The sequence below is a fragment of the Narcine bancroftii genome, chromosome 5, assembly GCF_036971445.1.
Source record: "Narcine bancroftii isolate sNarBan1 chromosome 5, sNarBan1.hap1, whole genome shotgun sequence".
Classification (NCBI taxonomy): Eukaryota; Metazoa; Chordata; class Chondrichthyes; order Torpediniformes; family Narcinidae; genus Narcine; species Narcine bancroftii.
The window spans coordinates 178,641,351-178,664,258 of NC_091473.1; the positions used below are offsets into that span (position 1 = coordinate 178,641,351).

The window sequence follows — 22,908 nt, forward strand, 5'->3', positions numbered from 1 at the left end:
TGAAAGCGATGGGTGACGGCGTGGCATGGCTCATGGCTTCACTGACCCAGGATTGATCCTGACCTCGAGTAGGGTTTGCTCTTTCTTCCTATGACCACATGGGTTTCCTTTGGGTGTTCGGGTTTTCTCCAGCATTTTGGAACTTGTCACTATTGTATAGATGAATATAGATGTAGAATAAGTGGAATTGCTGCCTTACAGCCCTGGAGACCCAGGTTTAATCTTGACCTCGGGTGCTGCCTGTGTGGGGTCTGTACATTGTGGCTGCATTGGTTGCCTCCTGCATTCCAAAGATATGCAGGCCGATTAGATTTCCACAGTAAGTTTCCCCTTGTGTGTGGGGGGGTGGGGGGGGGGGTGGGAGAATCTGAGGGGGAATGTGGGGAGAAATAGGCAAAGAAATGGTTACTCGAGCTGACATGGAACGAAAAGGCTGAAATGGCCCTCTGTGTCCGAAGGAAATATGGAGGAGAGCAGATGCTCAGAAGAATCTTTGAAGAGGGTGACTCACCTCGAGATTCTCTGGTATCTCCCACCAGGAGTTACTTATTCAGGTGGTTGGGAATCCAATTCTTATTCTTACTGTTTCCGTCTTACAAAAAAAAAATATAATCCATGTCCTGTGCTTCTTTTATAATGATCCAATGTGACGTTTGCCTGCTACTTGAGTTTAAAACCAATGACTCATTCCCACACTTGGGATTATGATAGGCCCTTAATTTGTTGGATTTATGTTTGACTCATTATCTCTTTCTCTTTTCTCCCTTCCCCAACCCTTGCTGGCTGTCGGGCAGTTAAGGTTCAGAAGAGTGACCACCATCACTGCTGGGACCCCTGTGTCAACTACTGCCACACGTACCACCCAGGGCATTGCAAGACATCCACCTGGAGTGCACCAACCTCTCTGACCACCTCGGACTATTGTAAATGTACATTAGCATCTTATCTCCAATTCAGAGTTCAGTACTGCAGTTATTTAGCACCAGCCCCGAGATCGGCAATTTATTACAAGCTAGGCTGTTCATTTTCTCATCCGATTCCCTCCTGCTCTAATTCATGGTCCCCTGTACTACCCAAGTGGATGACCTCTACTCAAGCTTTCTTCCAGCATCAAGCTTTAGAACCTCCATTCAACATTGTAAAACATGTTGGTGGTAGGATGTGTCCAAGCAGGACTCTTCCATGGTGCTGCTCTCTTGATTGTGGAAGGGGGTGGAGATGGAAGGGGAAAGGTTGCCCCAGAGATCCCAGACATACCTGGTCACCCTTCACATCTCACAGGTTAAGGTGCTCATCTGCAAGCTGATACTTAACAGGATATGTGTAGGATCTTATTAAACCTGCTTTGCTAAAATTTTATTGAGTAAACAAATTGAAACCCTTGATCCATTCATTGGATTTATCGTTGCTTTTAAAATACATATTCCCAAGTCTTTGCTAAGCAAATGATCCTATTACCTACATTCTTTATACTTCCAATCCAAATTTCTGACATTAACATTCTCAAAACCGTCACCTCCTAGTTGGCAAGCATAATTCCATCAGCATTAAGCTGTACAATGCCCACCTACCTGGTGCACCATAAGGTGGAACAATCACACAGAGATAACCCCCACCCCCACCGGTATTTCGACAATTTTGGTTTCCCTAATTCTTGAAAGTCAAATGATTCTAGCGAGAAGCGGGACTGTTGGAAATGTATTAGCCAGGCTGTTGTTATCAGACAACACGCATTCCAGTGCCTCTCGCTGTCCTTGATCAGGGTTAGGTTGAGGAATTTCAGCTTGGCTGTCGTTGCCCCCCCCTCACTGGCCATTGATATCTACAACCGCCCCAGCATAAGCATTAACCAAGTTGTACTTGTTTATTAATATTTTGGTTAATTGATTAATGCATTAATGTATTTGATGTATTAATCAACATTAATCTAAACTAAAAGGAACCCTTATGTCTACACGAACCATGTGCTTTTTTTTTAATTGAATTGGCAGCTTAGGGTCATTATCATTGATGAAATGTTTCATCCAACTTCTTGAATATAAATTTCCCGATTTCTGGAGTGTGATTCCAACCCACATTTGTCTATGGTCCAACCCTCTCAATCCTACATCTGCAACATATGACTAAATCATAAATAGAAAGGATAGAACAAGCACATTTTTCCTGAATAATTGCTGGTAAATTAATGAAAGTCAGGAGTGAGCTGAGGTGCGAGAGTAGACAGAAAACTCCAGAAGCTCTATCAGATCTCCTGCACTCTGCTGTCGAACCTGGCGCAGAATATGCCAAAGCCCCCATTCAAAGGAGGTTTCAGGAGCCGGCCAGAACATTCCCACAGGAAGAAGGGATGGGGGGGCGGGGGCACACCTTGGGTCTAGGGTGGCCATGGAGATTGAAAAGGTTATTGTTGAAAAGTCGAGGGCTGCCCATTTCAGACAGAGATAACACAAGGGCATTTGGAGTCCGTTCTGGGGATGAGGCAACCACTCAAAAGTGGTGAATTGCACTTCATCAGAGCCAGAACTACAGACCTTGCTGGGAGGTTCACCACCCTGACCAAGGGAGGTTTAAACTACATACTAAACGGGGCACCCACTTTCATATGAGAGAGAGTGTAGTGCCGTCTTAAACAGGAAGAGACTATGGAAGGTTTAGAGCACATAAGTAAATAAACAACGTAGCAAATCAGTAGCGTAATCCAAATAAGTGTGTATGATGTAGTGGTCATACCAGAAATCAGGTGTGATTAATGGTGTTCAGTAAAATAGCGAAGGGGAGAAGAGAGTTGGGTGGGAACACTGATTAGATATGGTGCCGTAGTCTTGTGGAGTAGAGAGAGGACAAGGACAGAATCCATTTGATTGGGGTTAAGAGACCAAAACTGCAAGATCATGCAACTGGGATTGAGAGAGGGGTAGAGGGGCAAATCTGCAAGGTAATTATAGAGATTTTAAAGCAGCATGGAGTGGCGATATTGTGGACCATTAGTTATCTAAATATCAATGGGAAAACATAACAGGAAAGGGAAAGGAATTGTGGATTGTATTTAGGGAGAACTTTCTTGGGGTATAAGGTGGATCAAGGGAACTCCTTGTCAGTGAGAGAATAGCCATGCCACAAGGTTTAAGTTAGAATGGAGAAGACCAAAGGACAATCTAACTCCCAGTGAGATGTGAGGAGTTGCAGTCAGGCTAAGGTGGAACCAAATTTGTCATGGACGCTCTTTAGGGGAGAAGATATTTCAGTTGGAGATCAGGTATATTCCCACATGAGGAAAGGGTGCAGTAACCGAACCCAGAGCTCGAGGACTGCGAGGGAGATGGGGAAGGTCACCGTTTACGGGGTCGCTTCTGAGAGAGAGGAATAAAACAAATTCTTTTTCTCTCAGAGTGATGAGTTGTTGAGATGGTTATTGTCATGCGCGTAAAGTACAATAGACATACATACAGCACAGTAACACAGTCTCTTTTGGCCCATGCTGCCCACTTACACCTGATTAACCTACACCCCCAGTATGGGAGGAAACTGGAACCCCTGGGGAAAACCCATGCAGACACGAGGAGAACATGCCAACTCCTTATAGACACCGGTGGGTTTTATCCCCAGGCCTGATTGGTGGCACGATAACAGCGTTCCTCTAAGAGCTATGTTAACTGTGCCAGCCTATGTGTAAGTGCAGATAAATTTTTGATGCTGCAGCATCACAGGTGTGTAAAATACACAGAGGTGAAACACAAAAGTGTGCAGATCATAATAAAAATACAGAAATACTGGAGGAAACCGGCAGGTTTTACACTGTCCATAGGAGGTAAAGGTATTTAACCGATGTTTCAGATGCTGTGAGACCAGTTGAGTTCCTCCAGTAGTTTTGTGCTTTACCCGTAAAATACACACCCTTCCTCCAATGGGGTTGGAAGCTGATGCTGCGCGCAGGAATTCTTAAAGGGAGAACCAAAGAAAATGCAAAATGGAGACGTGATCTGGAAAATAAAGTTGATTAGAAGTTGATAAAAGAACAGCAATAGTTAGTAGGGTGGTAAGGTTGTCGTAGTGGTTAGCGCAATGCCTTTCCTGCGCCAGTGATCGACACCGGGGCTCGAATCCTGCGCTCTCTGTAAGGAGTTTGCATAGTCTCCCCGCGTCTGTGTGGGTTTTCTCTGGAGGCTCTGGTGTCCTTCCACTGTTCAAAACGTACCAGGGATGTAGGTAATGGGGTGCAAATTGGACGGTACGGACTCGTGGGTTGAAATGGCCTGTTACCGTGCTGTATAATTTTAATTTAAAAATTAACATCAAAGGGATGAACACATTAAATGGGTAGTTATAGTGAGGCAACCAAAAAGATATGACTATGGAAAAAAACTGTAAGATGTAGGAGCAGTAATAGGCTATTCAGCCCATCGAGTCTGCCCCACCATTTAATCATGAGCTGATCCATTTCCCCACTCAGTCCCACTGCCCGGCCTACTCCCCATAACCTTTGATGCGCTGGCTAACCAAGAGCCAATCAATCTCTCCCTTAAAAACTCTCAATGGCATGACCTCCACAAACCCCTGTGGCAACAAATGCCTCCATATCTTTATTCTAAGCGGACACACTTCTATCCTGAAGTTGTTCCCTCCTGTCCAAGACTCTCCCACCATGGGAAGCAACCTTAGAGATGCAAGGCTAGAATACTTAATATCATGTGTGCTTAGGAAGAGATGACATATTGATAGATCTAAAGATCAATGGTGATGATGGATGGGCTGAAGATCGATTTGCTTCGATGTGCTTTAAAAGCCAGCTCTAACTAGAATAGTGTGGGTCCCCTGGTGCAGAGCCCTTGTGTCCCAGCTGACGAAGTGGAAGTGGAGTGCCAATATTTAATCTTCCCCACATGAGAGTGGGAGGTGCCAGAGGATTGCAAGTGGCAAATGTGGTATGATTGTTCAAGGACAGGTGAAAAAGCATTCCTGGTTAGTGATGGGCTCAGTGGCAAGAAAACTTAACAGACTCTTGAAGTGAACTAATTAAGGCCACATATTGGTTTGACACAGCTAACTAAATTTTTGGATGACAAGGTTAATGAAAATAATGCAGTGGGTGCCAACTTGACGGACAACCATATAAAAGGCAGGTTTACAAATTTGAATGCAATATGTTGGTTTAGAAACACAGGCCAATTGTCTTACAGATTGGATGATGGTAAATATTGGAATTCAGAGTATATTTTCCAAGGTGAACACATAACAGCGAACTTGAGGCCAGGTAAGTGATGTTCCAGACACCAAAGAGGATCAACAGGATCATTAGACCGGCAGGATGGGCAGACAATGGGAGATGGAGTTTAGCATAGAGAACCATGAAGTGAAATTGAAGGCAGAAGTTGGGAAGTTAGCAAAATTTTAGCATTCAGTTCCAGTCAGCATGCCTTGGGAAGGATATGATGGTCCTTGATGGAGTGCAGAGGAGACATTGGTGTGAAGAGGGATTTTAGGCACAAGATAAGATCAGAAGAGCAGGGTTGCTCTTGTAGCAAAGGAAATCGTGGGAAAAACACAAAAGCTACAGCTGCTGGAAGCTTGAGAAAACACAATGGACAGAGAGTATTCGTGGGTCGAAATGGTATCAGTCAACATTTGGGGTCTGGGCCATTTATCGGGATTAAAGGGAAAAGGGAGTGAATATTATGTAGGTAAAGGGGGAAAGCACCTGAGTGAGAGATTAAGAGATGATAAGGAAGAGGACAGGATATGTATGAGATAGATAGAGAGAGAGAGAGAGAGAGCACTGGAGGAAGGAGTAAAGTTAGAATAAAAGAAAAGAAAAAGATACAGGAGTAAGGAAAGAAGAGATGGAAACTGGGACCAAAATTGAAAAAATTTATGTTCGTGCTTTTGGGTTTAAGGCTTACCAGGAGGTGCTGTTGCTCAAGCTTGCATTTGACCTCACCCCAACAATGGATGAGACTGAGGACAGACATAGCCATGCAGGAATGGTTGGGAGGATTGGAATAGTTGGCTACAGGAAGGTCTGCTTAGACCACACTCATCCCACCCTCACCCCCAAAACAGAGCTTAGGTGATAAGCAAAGGGAATTGTGGGATGGTTTGACAGAGGTGGACAAGATTTAGACAAAAGGAACCTTTCCCCATTTGCTGATGAGAGCAAGGTTTTTGGCAACACATGCAGAGATGATGTGAGAAGGAACTATTTAAAGCCACACATGGGATTGGCCTGGAACTTGTGCTGCCCTTGAGTGTGGTCAAACAGAGGTGATCAGTGATGTTAAAAGGAAATTGGATCAACCCCCGAGGTAAGGAAATGAAACAGGTGAGTTCAACTGAATGAATTTCTTTGAAGACACCCAACAGGAGTCAATGGGGTGAATGGCTTCTTTCTGGGACATAATGTCTCTATGACCTTGCTCTCTGATGCCCTGGAGATCAGGTCCTGTAGACCCGAATCAAATCCTCAGCCACTGTGCTTTATGTCTGTTACTTTCAAAACTGAAGCTTACCCTCTCACACCCTTTCTCTCCCACAGCACTGGTCCCTGTCAGCTGTTCCCCACCTTCCTCTGGAACCTCAGGTTTCAGTTCACAGAACACAAGCACTCTTTCCTGGACGGCCCATCCAATGAGTCCGCGGGCAACCATGATGAGGCGGAGAGTGAAAAGGAAAGAATACAAGAGTTCACGTGAGTCTATCGCTTTATCTCTTGATTTGTTATCAGTCTTCGAAAATGCATCAGCTAAAGCCCAGGAAAATGACTGCACCCTCTCCAGTGGAATCGTGGAACTGTAGAACACTGCAGCACAGAGGCAGGCCTTTTAATCAATTTAGTCTGTGCCAAACAATTTACTAGTCCCATCGACAAGCACTGAGACCTTCCATCCAAGTGCCTATCAAATCTCAAGTTTTGAACTTGAACCTGCATTCACCACTTAAGCTGACAGCTCATTCCGCACTCCCACCTCTCTGTTTGAAGAGGTTTCCCTGAAAGTTCCCTTTAAACATCCCACATTTCATTCTTAACCCTCTTGTCTCCCCCTCATAATCTTGAATACCTCTATCAAATCTTCCCTCATTCTGTGATGCTCCAGGGAATAAAGTCCAACCCTACTCATACTTGCCCTGTAACTCGGCTCCAAGTCCGGGAAATGTCCTTGTAATTTTTCTTAATCTTTCTGATGTATGGCAATTAAAACTGAAGCACATCTGTTACAGTGGTTGTGGAGCAGACGTCTGAATAAAGTTGTTGAGTAGCAAACGTCTGGAGAATGCAGGGGAACAGTTGGTGTGAAGTAGACGTCTGGAGAATGCTTGGAGACAGTTGGTGTGGAGCAGACGTCTGGATAAAGTTGTTGAGTAGCAGACATCTGGAGAGAGCTTGGATACAGTTGGTGTGGAACAGACATGTGGAAAATACATAGAGACAGTTGGTGTGGAGCAGACGTTTGGAGAGTGATTGGATACAGTTAGTCTGGAGCAGACGTCTGGAGAGCGCATGGACATAGTTGATGTGGAGCAGATGTCTGGAGAGTGCACGGAGATCGTTGGTGTAGAGCAGATGTCGGGATAGAGCTTGGAGACAGTTAGTCTGGAGCAGATGTCTGGAGAGTGCATGGAGACAGTTAGTGTACAACAGACATCCGGAGTGTGCTTGGAGACTGTTGGTGTGGAACAGACATCTCAAGAGTGCATGAAGGCAGATGGTGTGGATCAGACGTCTGGTGAGCACTTGGAGACCGTTGGTGTGGAGCAGATGTCTGGAGAGTGCATGGAGACAGTTGGTGTGGAGCAGATGTCTGGAGAGTGCATGGAGACAGTTAGTGTGCAGCAGACATCTAGAGTGTGCTTGGAGACTGTTGGTGTGGAACAGACATCTCAAGAGTGCATGGAGACAGTTGGTGTAGAGCAGATGTCTGGAGAGTACTTGGAGACCGCTGGTGTGGAGCAGATGTCGGGAGAGTGCGTGGAGACAGTTGGTGTGGAGCAGATGTCTGGAGAGTGCGTGGAGACAGTTGGTGTGGAGCAGATGTCTGGAGAGTGCATGGAGACAGTTAGTGTGCAGCAGACATCTAGAGTGTGCTTGGAGACTGTTGGTGTGGAACAGACATCTCAAGAGTGCATGGAGACAGTTGGTGTAGAGCAGATGTCTGGAGAGTACTTGGAGACCGCTGGTGTGGAGCAGATGTCGGGAGAGTGCGTGGAGACAGTTGGTGTGGAGCAGACGTCCGGCTAGTGCTTGGAGACAGTTGGTGTGGAACAGACATCTGGAGAGAGCTTGGAGACAGTTGGTGTGGAGCAGATGTCTGGAGAGTACTTGCAGACCGTTTGTGTGGAGCAGACGTCTGGAGAGTGCATGGAGACAGTTTGTGTAGAACAGATGTCTGGAAAGTGCTTGGAGAACAGTTGGAGCAGTTGTCTGGAGAGTGCTTGGAGACAGTTGGAGAGGTCGTCTCGAGAGAGCATGATTACAGTTGGAGTGGTCGTCTGGAGAGAGCATGGAGACAGTTGGTGTGGAGTAGACATCTGGAGAGTGCATGGAGACAGTTGGTGTGGAGCAGACGTCTGGCTAGTGCTTGGAGACAGTTGGTGTGGAACAGACATCTGGAGAGAGCTTGGAGACAGTTGGTGTGGAGCAGATGTCTGGAGAGTGCTTGGAGACCATTTGTGTGGAGCAGACATCTGGAGAGTGCTTGGAGGCCGTTTGTGGTGAAGCAGATGTCTGGAGAATGCATGGAGACAGTTTGTGTAGAACAGACGTCTGGATAATGATTGGATACAGTTAGTCTGGAGCAGATGTCTGGAGAGTGCATGGAGACCGTTGGTGTGGAGCAGAAGTCTGGAGAGTGCTTGGAGACAGTTGGAGCGGTTGTCTGGAGAGTGCTTTGAGACAGTTGGAGAGGTCGTCTGGAGAGAGCATGGTGACAGTTGGAGCGGTCGTCTCGAGAGAGCATGATTACAGTTGGAGTGGTCGTCTGGAGAGAGCATGGAGACAGTTGGTGTGGAGTAGACATCTGGAGAGTGCATGGAGACTGTTGGTGTGGAGCAGATGTCTGGAGATTCCGTGGAGACAATTGGTATGGAGCAGATATCTGGAGAGTGCATGGAGACAGTTAGTGTGCAGCAGACATCCGGAGTGTGCTTGGAGACTGTTGGTGTGGAACAGACATCTCAAGAGTGCATGGGGACAGTTGGTGTAGAGCAGATGTCTGGAGAGTGCTTGGAGACCGCTGGTGTGGAGCAGATGTCGGGAGAGTGCGTGGAGACAGTTGGTGTGGAGCAGATATCTGACTAGTGCTTGGAGACAGTTGGTGTGGAACAGACATCTGGAGAGAGCTTGGAGACAGTTGGTGTGGAGCAGATGTCTGGAGAGTACTTGGAGACCGTTTGTGTGGAGCAGACGTCTGGAGAGTGCTTGGAGGCCGTTTGTGGTGAAGCAGATGTCTGGAGAGTGCATGGAGACAGTTTGTGTAGAACAGATGTTAGGAGAGTGCTTGGAGAACAGTTGGAGCGGTTGTCTGGAGAGTGCTTGGAGACAGTTGGAGAGGTTGCCTGGAGAGAGCATGGTGACAGTTGGAGCAGTCGTCTCGAGAGAGCATGATTACAGTTGGAGTGGTCATCTGGAGAGAGCATGGAGACAGTTGGTGTGGAGCAGATGTCTGGAGAGTACTTGGAGACCGTTTGTGTGGAGCAGACGTCTGGAGAGGGCTTGGAGGCCGTTTGTGGTGAAGCAGATGTCTGGAGAGTGCATGGAGACAGTTTGTGTAGAACAGATGTCTGGAGAGAGCTTGGAGACAGTTGGTGTGGAGCAGATGTCTGGAGAGTACTTGGAGATCATTTGTGTGGAGCAGACGTCTGGAGAGTGCTTGGAGGCCGTTTGTGGTGAAGCAGATGTCTGGAGAGTACTTGGAGTCCGTTTGTGTGGAGCAGACATCTGGAGAGAGCTTGGAGACAGTTGGTGTGGAGCAGATGTCTGGAGAGTACTTGGAGACCGTTTGTGTGGAGCAGACGTCTGGAGAGTGCTTGGAGGCCGTTTGTGGTGAAGCAGATATCTGGAGAGGGCATGGAGACAGTTTGTGTAGAACAGATGTCTGGAGAGTGAACAGTTGGAGCGGTTGTCTGGAGAGTGCTTGGAGACAGTTGGAGAGGTCATCTGGAGAGAGCATGGTGACAGTTTGAGCGGTTGTCTGGAGAGTGCTTTGAGACAGTTGGAGAGGTCGTCTGGAGAGAGCATGGTGACTGTTGGAGCGGTCGTCTCGAGAGAGCATGATTACAGTTGGAGTGGTCGTCTGGAGAGAGCATGGAGACAGTTGTTGTGGAGCAGACATCTGGAGAGTGCATGGGGACTGTTGGTGTGGAGCAGATGTCTGAAGAGAGCATGGAGACCGTTGGTGTGGAGCAGACGTAGGAGACTGCATAGAGACTGTTGGTGTGGAGCAGACATCTGGTGAGTGCTTGGAGACCGTTGGTGTGGAGCAGATATATGGAGAGTGCATGGAGACAGAATGGAGCAGACCTCTGGAGAGTGTTTGGAGACAGTTGGTGTGGAACAGATGACTGGAGAGAGCATGGAGACATTTGGTGTGGAGCAGACGTCTGGTGAGTGCTTGGAGATAGTTGGTGTGGACCAGACATCTGGCGAGTGCATGGATATAGTTGATGCAGAGCAGATGTCTGGAGAGTGCTTGGAGACCGTTGGTGTAGAGCAGACAACTGGCGACTGCTTGGAGACCTTTGGTGTGGAGCAGATGTGTGGAGCGGTTGTTAGGCAGACATCAGCAGAGTGTGTGGAGACAGTGTGGGGCAGATGTCTGGACAGTGCTTGGAGACAGTTAGTGTGGAGCAGACATCTGGAGAGTGGAGACAGTTGGTGTGGTGCATATGTCTGGTGAATGCTTGAAGACAGTTGGTGTGGAGTGGTCGTCCGCAGAGAGCATGGAGATAGTTGGTGTGGAGCAGACGTCTGGAGAGAGCTTGGATACAGTTGGTGTGGAGCAGACGTCTGGAGTGAGCTTGGAGACAGTTAGTGTGGAGCAGACGTTTGGGGAGAGCTTGGAGACAGTTTGCATATAGTAGACGTCTGGGGAGAGCTTGGAGACCGTTGGACCAGACGTCTAGAGAATGCTTGGAGACTGTTGGTGTGGAGCAGATGTTTGGATAGAGCTTGGAGACAGTTGGAGTGGTTGTTTGCGAATGCTTGAAGTACGGTAGTTCGTTTTGATTAATCGTAATTACCTTTAATTCTGTTGCAAAATCGTGATTACGACAGAGGTAAGTGAATAATTTGAGATGGGATGTGCTGTCATCAGCCATTTGGTACCCTTGGGCACGTATAGCACAGGAACCAGCCCTTGAGTCTGCACCAACCATCAAGCACCCAGTCACACTGATCCTGTTTGATTCTCCCTCCAGCCCAATCAGCTCTCCCCAAATTCACTCATGTAATTAGGGAATTCTGCATGGTCAATTTACCCGTCAACATCATGGCAATGGGATGTGGAAGGAAGCCAGATGTACCCAGAAGATACTCATGCAGGGAGAGTGTTCAAAGTTCACACAGACAGGGCTGGTTTGGGGTGGGGGGGTGGGTTGGGGGAGTGGTGGTAGTCAGGATGGAACCTGGGAGCGTATCATCGCTGCAATGCCACCTTTTGTAGACAAATTGCTGAGATCGGAGAACCACCAGGAAGTTTATCAGGGTGGACTTTAGACCGTTTTAGTTCATGCTTTCAAATGATCAGACTATTGTGTTCCGGTTTGATCACCTAACTACCGGAAAGATATTAATAAAATTAAGAAGGTACAAAGAAGATTTACTGGGATGTTGGCGAGATTTCAGGAACTGAGTCACAGGGAAAGGTTAAACAGGTTAGGACTTTATTCCCTGGAGGGCAGAAGAACAAGGGGAGATGTGATGGAGGTATTTAAAATTATGATGGGTACAGAGTAAATGTAGATAGGCTTTTTCCACTGAGGTTGGGATGAGACAAGAGCTAGAGTTCATGGGATATAGGTGGAAGGAGAGAAGTTTAGGGGGAACATTAGGGGGAATTTCTTCATGCGGAGTGTGGTGAGCACATGGACCAAGCTGACAGCTGAAGTGGAGAATGCGGGCTCAACTTTAACATTTAAGAAAATTTTAGACGGGTACATGGATGGGAGGGGTATAGAAGGATATGGAGTGGGTGCAGGTCAGTGGGGCAGAATAATAGTTCGACACAGGCTAGAAGGACTAAATGGCTTGTTTTCTGTGCTGTAATGATCTGTGGTTCTAACATTTTAGATAAGGAGTACAAAATCCCTTCAATAGCCTCACAAAATTAATTGCTTTTGAAAACTATTAAATGTATATTGACAGGTACTCCTGTCCCTGTGACGTTAGCAGCATCAATGAGTTAAATAGTTCATGGTCCTCTTTCAGTGGAGGGGGTACGCTCTCCAGGTAGCTGCTGGTCTCCTTCCTCTCTGGGAGAGTGCCTGATATTCATCGCAATGACATGAACCACAAAAAGATGAAATCCCCTTTTGGTTAAGTTAAAATTCTATGACTCAGCAAGTATTCACAGGTTTGAGGATGGCACATAATCCAGAAGAAAATGTTCTAGAATGTAGAACATTACAGCCCTTCGGCCCATGATGTTATGCTGACCATCTAAAAAAAACCTAAACCTTCCCTCCCTCATAACCCTTTATTTTCCTTCCATCCATGCACCTGTCTAAGAGACTTTTAAATGTCCCTATTGTTACAGCCACCTCCACCTCCACCTCTGGCAAAGCATTCCAGGCACCCTCAACTCTCTGTGTATAAAAAAAAAACTTACCCCTGACTTATTCCCTACTGCCTTCCTCCCTTCACTTCGGTCAGATATCCTCTGGTTTGCTACACTTGCCCTGCGATAAAATGGTGCTGGCTCTCATTCTCTTGTAAACATAAATATAAATGATAATAAAACATTTCAAAAATAAACTGTTTCTCTTCCACTAAATTTACAATTTGACAAAACTACATTAAAGTGTACAAGAAACATTACTTTTCAAAGGTTAGGCAATGGGTACAGTAAAGACAGGATGCAGTATCAATAAACTTTCGATGTTAAAATGTCCATTCACCCATTATGGAAAGGTTACTGCCACGCCACCGTCTTAAGTCTGCTGCATGTTAAATGTCCACCAGCTTTTTAGGGGAAACCAACTCACAGTTTGCAGTCTCTCCACCCAAATCCTCAGCACTGCCCACCATGAACCCCCGTGATCCTAGATGACGCAACCTCAGGGCCCCCGAACCGGGCACTGTTCCTGAACACCTCCTCCGACTATGTTGTGCTGTCTTTTCTACCATCAGCAACAGGCAACGCTAACATTGGCACCGAAGTTAGAAGGCCACATCACCCCAACAGAGGCCTCGATTCGCAAGGTTGCAAGGTTGCAATGGAAGCTCTGTAATTCAGCTGTCGAGTCTGCACAACTTCACAGCCTCTTCTTGGGGGTCTTGCTCGGCAATTCCCAAATTTCAGCACCTGACTCCCTGTGATTCAACATCCATCCTCGTGCCTACTTGTGGAATTTCTGTAGAACCTGGTCTGGAGAAGCTGCACCCACATCGCCATCCTGTATTCTCCAAGACTTCCCGTTGCCCAGAAACCCAATTTCCCCCGTCCCTTTTCTCCAAAGCCCTATCCCCAGAGCCACCCCATTCCTCAACCCCCCTTGTTCTCTACCCCAAAATCTCTTGAACCCCTCTATTCCCCAAATCTTCCTATTTTCTAGAACCCCCACCCCCATTCTCCAAATTCTCCCATTCCCCAGAACTGCCATTCCCCAACCCCCCCATCCTCAGTTCACTCATCCCTGTTCCTCAACCTCCTTGTTCCCCTACCCCATTCCATCAGACATCAACATTCCCTAATGCTTCCATTTTATGGGACCCCATTTTCAATGAACCCCCCATTCTCCAAATCCCCCATCCCATTCCCCAGGACCACCCCCATTCCTGACCCAAGACAGACCAGACAAATAGTGCAAAGGCCCAATGCAGCCACAGTCAGTAACTGGCAGGACATTGGGATCCCACGCAAGGAATGGGCCAATCAGGCTTTTGCTGTGTGGGTGGGGATGGAGTGGACCTCAAGCCAGGAATGAGTTCAGGGTCAGTAGGTGTGGTAAATGGAGGAGCGGTTTGGTGAGGCCCTTACAATATGTGCAGTCTGCCAAGTGCTGTGAGTTAGAGGCAATGTGTTTGGGATATTGTGTGGAGGACAGTGTGTTGGGGTCAGTGTGTCAAGGCAGTATTTAAAGGGCCATTGTATTAGTGGCAGCATGTTGGGCTGTGTTTTGGGGTGGGGTTCAGTGTTTCGGGACAGCGTCTTGGGTACAATTAGTTGGGGGACTGTGGCTTTGCACTGATTGAGGGATCAGTTTGTGGTCAGACAGAATTGGGGAGGAGAAGGGGTCACTATGTTTGTGGACAACGAGTCTGCAGGGAGTAAAGTGAAACACAAAAGAATACAGATGGTGTGAATGTAATAAAAACAGAAACGCCAGAGAAACTCAGTAGGTCTCGCAGCATCTGTGTAGAGCTCGTCGAAAGAACCAAAGACGTTGATCCAAACCAAGGCTTTTATTAGCAACAGACAAGAGCCCTTCACAGGTGGCCGACCAGTCCGGAATGATCCGACCTGGCTAGGGACACAACCCTTTAAGGCCCAGACAATAGGCGTGGCTAAGCTCTCAGCCAATCGCTGTAAGCACAGTCATTACACTCTAGGTACTGTAACTATATACATTGGTGCTAGGTCTGTACTATCACAGTCTGTAGGAGGTAAAGATACATTACTGACATTTCAGGTCTGAGCCCTTATTCAAGGTATGAGCAAAAAGTAGGCAGGTGCCTGAATTAAAAGGAGGAGGGATGAAAGGGCAGAGACCATGGACAGACAGGTCAGCAGGGGAATTGGGTGGGGATTTGAAATGGGAGGTCCCCGTTATTGCAGTGGGAAGAGGCGAGGTGCTCAGCAAAGCAGTCCCAATCTATGTCCAGTCTCTCCAAGGGAGAGGAGACCCCAGCGGGTGCACCAGATTCAGTAGGTGACCCCTGCAGATTCACAAGTGAAGTGTTGCTTCATTTGGAAGGTCTGTTTGAGGCCCCAAATGGTGATGAGGTAGAAGGTTTTGGCGCAAGTGGACCATTGCCTGTGGTCACAGAGGTTAAACCCCACAAACTGCAATCTGATCATATGATAGCCTGTCCTGAATGGTGAATAAATAACTGACCAGATTGTGTGGCTGTTCTCAGAGCAGTGCCTTGAGATATCCTTGTTCCATCTTGAGAGGAAAGAAGATATCTTCAGTGACGTCACTAGGGTTGGTGTCACCCAGTGTGGTAACTCAAAGTGTCACCATCCTCTCTCCCACATGGACCCCCACACATGGACCATTGTAAGGTAAAACATCATGAGATGGGAATGTGTAAGGAGTTACCCTGTACAGGGCTGTAACAAGATGTGAATGCATCCTTGTACTTACAAGATAAGAGAGACATTGATGGATTGAGAGGCAGGAAGCTAGCAGGGAAAGGATAGCAACAGTTTTAGTCATTGGACAAGTAATGATATGATGATGTTCTAAGCACGTATCCAAGGGTATAAAAAATCACCATTTTGCTGATAACGGCAGAATGCATTCTCCGGCTAACATTGTTAGTCGCAAGTGTTACAATCCGGTAATAAAGAACAAAGAACCCTGATTTCGACTCAGTCTGGTGTTTGTCTCACTCATTCATGAACAAAGCAGACCTAACACCATACAGAATCTTTAGTAATTCTTTTTGTACTAATGTCACTTGTAAATCATAATTCCCATTTATCACTGAATGTAATGGCCAGAGTAGTGAGATAAACAACTAGCAAAATTAAAGTTACACCTTTAAATTACAAGGGGTAAAACACAGAATTCTGTGGACACCATGGTTGAAGAGCTGAGTCTCTCCAGCATTGTATGCCTTTAAATCCCCAAACCCAGTAGAAACAGATATTCACCAAGACAAATGGTTACTTAAACTAAAGTTGCTTTTAATTATCTTTAAATATGAAAACAGGATCGAACTCCAATTTAATACTATTAACTTACTTAACCCCCTTCTAATTCTAAGCACACATGGATATAATGTGTAAGTTCAGAAAAGTTTTTTGATTCACAGTCCAATCTCACTTCTCATTCCTCCAAGTTCACTGGTTGCAGGCAATTCTGTGCACAGAATTTAACATTTATGAAGTTCACCAGGCTTTGATGCATGAAAGGTAAATGGTTACTGGTCAGGAAGGTTCTTGTTGGTGTTCAGAGAGAGATTTGTTGATCGCTAGACACAAACTGATGCCTTCTAATCAGCCACATCAGTGTCTTGCCGAAGAAACTTTCCCCATCAGGGTTTTCCAGATGATGACCTCTTTCTGTCAGGTCACCACAGAGTTCCTTTTTGTTTCTCTTATTCCAAGTGAAACATAAGACAGCCAGTCCTCTCCTCTTGCATGAACTGCAAGGGTTTTGACCAGGCTGAACTAAGCATTCACAACCCATTTTCCAAATGGGTTTTTCCACAAACTTACCAGCTTGTCCTGTTCCAGTCCCAGCTGCTGCTGCTAAACTGAATTCTCTCTCTCTCTCTCTCTCTCTCTCTCTCTCTCTCTCTCTCTCTCTCTCTCTCTCTCTCTCCCTCCCCCCCCGCCCCAGAGAAAAGCCTGTTTGACTCCCTCTCTAATTGCAAAGCCACATGACACCCTTAGAACAGCAAGCAGCACCCAGACAGCCTGTGGCTCCGGACCTAATCCTTTGAGTTCTTTCATCTATTATTTTTCAAAACAACAATCTATTAGTGAAGACCCTTGGGCACTCCCCAAAGTTTTTGCAAAGACTCTCGGAACTGGCCTGTCTGGCTTGAGCAGAGCTCTAGTATTTTAAATGAGTTCTATTCTGAAGTGTTTGTATGTGACCTACACTTTAAAAAAAACACCCACACTTTATCTCCCAAAATCATATCTATATTCAGTATAAAACACAACATTTTCTGTCACAATATGCACAGCTGATTTACATTTACATAGTTTCATGTGGTTAAAGTGAAAATTTGGTAGGAAAACAATAGAATTTGAAATAAATACTAATTACAACAATATTGTAGCTAAAACACCAGCAAATTTGACAAAAACAGCGACTATAAAAACACCAACTGCACAAAAACAGCAGCGTGCGCTTGTACTGCATGGAGGTGAAACCACGTGATTCAAATCATTATTGTATTTGGGTAATAATGACAGTGCATTAGAAGGTTAAAAAGTAAATGAGCATCGAGTTTTAGCCTTCTAGGTATATTGATACATGTAAGCTGGGCTTATGGAAAATGTTTTTGTTATAACTAACTATAGGGATATTTTTATAAAAAATAATAAATTTCTGCGACAACACTGCATTAACGTTTTTGGTCATTTTGGTGTCATCCCCTCTGATGGTGTCACCCGGTGCGGTCCACTGGCATCTAGTCCTGCATCACTCACCTCTGGCTCTCTCCACTGGATGAAGCACACTAACTAGGGATGCTGACAGCGCCATTTGGGAGCCTTAGAGTGAGACCTATTACTGCTGGTATTCAGTAACCATGTTCAGCGGCCTCAGGTTTGCTTATCGGAATGAGGCCGAGAGTAAAAGAACGAAGTGGTTTACTACTCATAGTGTGATCGGGCAATGACTTTGTGACTCCTTCATGAACACACGGGGGCAACAGTAGAGCTGAAGACGACCCAGCCTGCCGTACCCTCTTCTACCTCCTTGCATCGGGAAGAAAGTGCGTGTTTGAAAATACAAACCTCCAATTGATGATAGTTTCTTTCCTGCTTTTATCAAAGTCCTAAACAAACATCTCATTGATAAAAGATGACACCTCTGCACTATTTAACTGTACTTTTTGTATTTTGGATTTTCCCACTGTTGCACTGTACCCTTTGCATGTACTGCAACACCATGCCTTGCACTTCCCTTTATCATTGCTGTACTTAAGTATGGGTTGTCTTGCAGGCAACGTATTTTTTTCACTATATTTTAGCTTGTGTGACAATTTAGTTCAATTTAAAAACTTGCTCCCACTTTCCTTGGTCCTTAATACCGATCTTCTTGCTCTCCAGTGTCACTGGCCTCGAGCACCATCGGTCCAGGAGGACAAATCGTCCACACAGAGACCACAGAAATTTTGCTGAAGGGTGACCCTTTGACCGGATTTGGATTGCAACTTCAAGGAGGAATCTTTGCCACCGAGCCTCTCTCATCTCCGCCGCTCGTACGATTTATCGATCCGGATAGCCCTGCAGAGAGGTTAGGCCCCCTTGTGTTATCGCCTGTTAAAAATGAATGAGAGACGTACCAACGACCAAAGGAAAACTCAACCCTTTCTTGGTAACTTGTCCACAGAAAGAGAGTCTGAAGTGGGAGGTGAGGAGAACAAGAGACTCATTGTCAGGTAGAAATAAATTTGATCATTCCATGGTTGGAAAGAGACATGTCAGTGACAGAAGGAAGATTCCACCTGGTGAATGCTGAAGGTGGTGGAGCAAAGCTTGTGAGATTGAAATGAAGTCAACTTCTGACGAATAGCAATTGACTTCATTATATAATTATCTGCTGGAGAATGGTGATTACTTGTAATCAGCTGTATCACAATCTTGTGTGAGACCTAATCAAGTTTCTGTGTAATGTTGGGGCAGGGGGAGGGCCAAATCAACCCGAGATTTTAGACCTGGGGTGGGGCTGTTTCTCAAACTGCATGGAACACCATTGAATCTGCTGGGCTCCTTCACTCATATCCTGCCCGCATTTAGAATTATCACTCCCCAAGAGTGTCAGATGAGCACCCGAGGAGGCCCATTTGGTCAGTGGCAGAACATGCAAACTCCATACAGAGAGGAGCTGAGATCAGAAGTAAGCCTCTACTGCTGGAGCTGTGGAACAATGACTCCTTCTGCCACGTCACTCAAGATGGAACCTGGGGAAGTGACCAAAAAGGTAGATTTTCTGGGGGATGTTAAAGGGAGAAGTAGAGGGGGAAATTCCAGAGCCTAGCACCTCTACAGAAATAAGGTGATGGAAGAGTTAATATCATGGGTTCTACAATGGCTGGAATCAGGGCTCTCAGAGGCTTTTAGGGCATTAAAAAGATGCCACAGAAGGATCAGAACCCTATCCCAAGGGAAAAATACTGTTAGGATTAAAGAAAAAATGTTTTAAATTAATATTAATTTTCTGTTTCAACAGTGCCATTAACCTTTGGTGCAACAGTGCAAAGTCAGGGAAATTGCATTGAAATGTAACTCTGTGGAGTAAATAAGGTGCAATATTTTCCTCAGTAATTATTTTGATGTGCTAATTATTATGGTTACAAATCTGTATACTCTTTATGATCCATTCAATGGCAGAGTAAAATTACTGTCTGACATTAAAAGAACTGGGAAATATAAGCTCTTGGAATTGATTTGGAGTTACACAACACATTCAAATAATTTATCTAGAGTAGCCTTTGTAATCGGCAATCAAGAATACGGTCATCTCCTGTGTTAGGTTGCCTGTTGTAGTAGGTTCCTCATGTTTCAAGGCACACTCTGGGGATGTGAGCCGTGCGAGAAAGGTGTGGTAAGCCACTGTATGTGTTTGTCTGTTTGGGCACACCCATTGACCGACTGTGCCTATAGCTCCTCCCACAGGCTCCAGAATGTTCCACAGCGCCAGCCCAGTGCAGAACAGTCAAGCAGCATTCATGTGCTCTTGTTCTAATGCTAATAAAAGCCTCTCAGTTCGTTCAACTTCAGTGTTTTGGAGTTATTGATGGCCCAACACAGTAATGTGGCAGAAGGAGTCATTGTTCCACAGCTCCAGCAGTAGAGGCTTACTTCTGATCTCAGCTCCTCTCTGTATGGAGTTTGCATGTTCTGCCTCTGACCAAATGGGCCTCCTCGGGCGCTCCGGCTTCTTCCCTCGTTCTGAAGATGCACTGGTTAGTGGGCTGAATATTAGTGTGAATTACTCTTTGTGTTGGTGAGTGGCAGGAGAATCAGTGGGAGTTGAGGGCCATTGGAATCAGTGGGAGTTGAGGGCCATTGGAATCAGTGGGAGTTGAGGGCCATTGGAATCAGTGGGAGTTGAGGGCCATTGGAATCAGTGGGAGTTGAGGGCCATTGGAATCAGTGGGAGTTGAGGGCCATTGGAATCAGTGGGAGTTGAGGGCCATTGGAATCAGTGGGAGTTGAGGGCCATTGGAATCAGTGGGAGTTGAGGGCCATTGGAATCAGTGGGAGTTGAGGGCCATTGGAATCAGTGGGAGTTGAGGGTTATTGGAATCAGTGGGAGTTGAGGACCATTGGAGAGAACATAGACCGGAGAGTAACACAGGTTGCTAAATTAAACAAAATCTTAAAATCCAAAACTAAGGTGTCTAGGAAACATCAGGGAATTGGACAAAAGGAATTTTCTGAAAGATGGTACTGACGTCGGCCCATGTGCCCATGTTATTTGTGACGATGAGGTACTGACTTTCTGATAAGTAATTGCACTCGGGCCTTCCACCCTCTCAGAAGGATATAAAAGAGTTCACAATTCTGTTTTATCATTCTAAAAACTCTCCAGGAGTTCTTCCAAATATTCTGGATCCTTTTATCGTCATGTAATCGTACAGAACAAGCAATATTACACAAAATTGCCTAAGGCAGATAAAGAGTCACCATAAGAGAGTTGCCCGACACTACCTGGGAGAACGAGAAAAAGAGAGTCCCTCCTGAGCATTTGCCTCCCACAGCCTCTGCAGCACCATAGACCCCTGTTAGACCCTTCAGGAACCCGATATCCAGACCCAAACCCTCGACACAATCAGGAAGCCTTTAGTGCCAGAGGCCCATTGGGAGCCCTTCTTGCCCTCAGCACCCTCTTGAATCCAATTGCAATACCTGATTCCCACGAGCCAGTCTCCAGTCGCCCGCAGTGCCTGCTGGTCCCCTGACCACAAGTTGCCTGCAGCCTGTGTCTCAGCTGCTGAGTCCTGCGTTGGTCCACTGCTGTGGTTACCTCCTCTTTCCTTCTCAATGTGCCCTGCATTGGTCCACTTGCTCCCTCAGAGACTGCAACCCTCATGGCCGCAGCCAAGAACAGGTGCCACCATCTTGGGCATTAAACACCGTCAGATCATCTATCAGGCTGTTTAAAGCATGTACGGAACCACTGGCCTTAGCACCATGTGGCTGAACCCTTCCGAGCAGCGCTGTGTCTCCACTCTCTTGAGTCCATACCAATGGCAGTGCGGTCACTACTACAGCTCTGGGAAGCCATTTTGATCCATTAGCACAATTACATTAACTCAATCTCAAACCAACCTCAAATCATTCAAAATATTATTTATAGGACAACTATGTTAAAATATTGCCATCCCATCAAGCATGCAATGTACTCCCCACGCCACCCAATGTTCCAGGAACCACTCCATGCTTCCCATGGTCACCACTTGCTCTCATTCTAAGGATGCCCAGGCTCGAACATAAACCCGGAAGATGGCCAATGTGCGATTTTGGGAGGAGTTCTGAGCTGCTCACTTTCAGGATGACATTTTGTTAGGCCCAGGACCAAGGCTACCAGCAGATCTCTCCCCCCCCCCACCCCCCGCCCCATACCTCCGCCCCATACCTCCCCTCCATACTGGATGGCCAAAGATAGAGTTATTTTGGTGCTAAAATACAATCAGAATGCCAGGCGAAGCCTCGTCAGAAAAGCAAAGCGGGGCTGCAACCTTGCACACTCCGTGGGCACATGGTACATGGTCTCCTCCAGCCTGCAGAAGTAGTCTGGGAATGCACATCATTAGCCACACAGAACATTCTGAGGTGGTGAAAGGAACCGAATCAGAATTTATAGTCCTGAACATGTCATGACATTCATTGTTTTGTGACAGCGTCACAGTGTAAATATTTATTAGAATCACCATACCAAATAAATACAAATAGTGCATGGAAAAGAAAAATACAAGGTAAGGCAGAGTCTACGGTTCATTGTTCATTCAGGAATCTGATGGCGGAGGGAAGAAGCTGTCCTTGTGCCAGTGAGTGCTCATCTACAGGGTCCTGTACCTTTTCCCCCAATGTTAGCAGAGTGAAGAGGGCATGGCCTGGGTGGTGGGGGCCCTTGAAGAAAGAAACGTTCTAAATTTAATTAAACAAGGCAATCTGCAGATGCCAGAGAGGCTCAGGAGGTCACGCAGCGTCCACAGGAAGTAAAATGCAGTCGACATTTTGGGCCTGGGTCCTTCATCAGGAAAGCCTTCCTGTCTTTAGAATCTGCAGACTGGACAAATGATTAGCAGAATGTGCCTGATTAGAAGAATGTGAATTCAAATCTTGTTAGTTCAACCTCAAAATTTGAGCTCAATATACACAGATGCACAACCAATCCGTGAAATGTCATGGTGCCTTTGGGCTGGGAATCAAACACAGCAGATTCATGGGCTTTCCTTGGAGAAGGAAAGCTCTGGCCCACATTGTTCTCCCCCACGCTCACTCCTGCTGGCAGTGAAGGCCTTGTAATTGGTTTACAAGGGATAGGTCACAGATTCTGTTCATCCAGGGATGCTAGCAATGATTTCTTAAAGTTGCTGTCCTTGTGCATAAGACGGTTTGTGTAACTGTTCGTAGAAACTAAGGAATAAGCAAAAGCCCTAGGCTTCTTTGTTTCATATGGACTCTGAGAAGGCCAGATGAGTTCCTCCAGGATTTTGGATTGTTTTCACTACAATCAGAAACTAAGGAATAAGCAGAAGCCCTAGGCTTCTTTGTTTCATATGGACTCTGAGAAGGCCAGCTGAGTTCCTCCAGGATTTTGGATTGTTTTCACTACAATCAG

The 22,908-nt window shown here is 46.1% G+C and overlaps 1 protein-coding gene across 1 annotated transcript in view; it reads left to right on the forward strand.

Annotated features, from left to right (window-relative positions):
- The window catches only part of grip2b (glutamate receptor interacting protein 2b), a 95,734-nt gene that overhangs the window by 44,328 nt on the left and 28,498 nt on the right, over positions 1-22,908 (forward strand). The window contains exons 12-14 of the mRNA XM_069942410.1: positions 795-929; positions 6,530-6,682; positions 18,165-18,351. Coding sequence (XP_069798511.1) covers positions 795-929; positions 6,530-6,682; positions 18,165-18,351 — 475 coding nt within the window. The remainder of the gene's footprint in view (positions 1-794; positions 930-6,529; positions 6,683-18,164; positions 18,352-22,908) is intronic.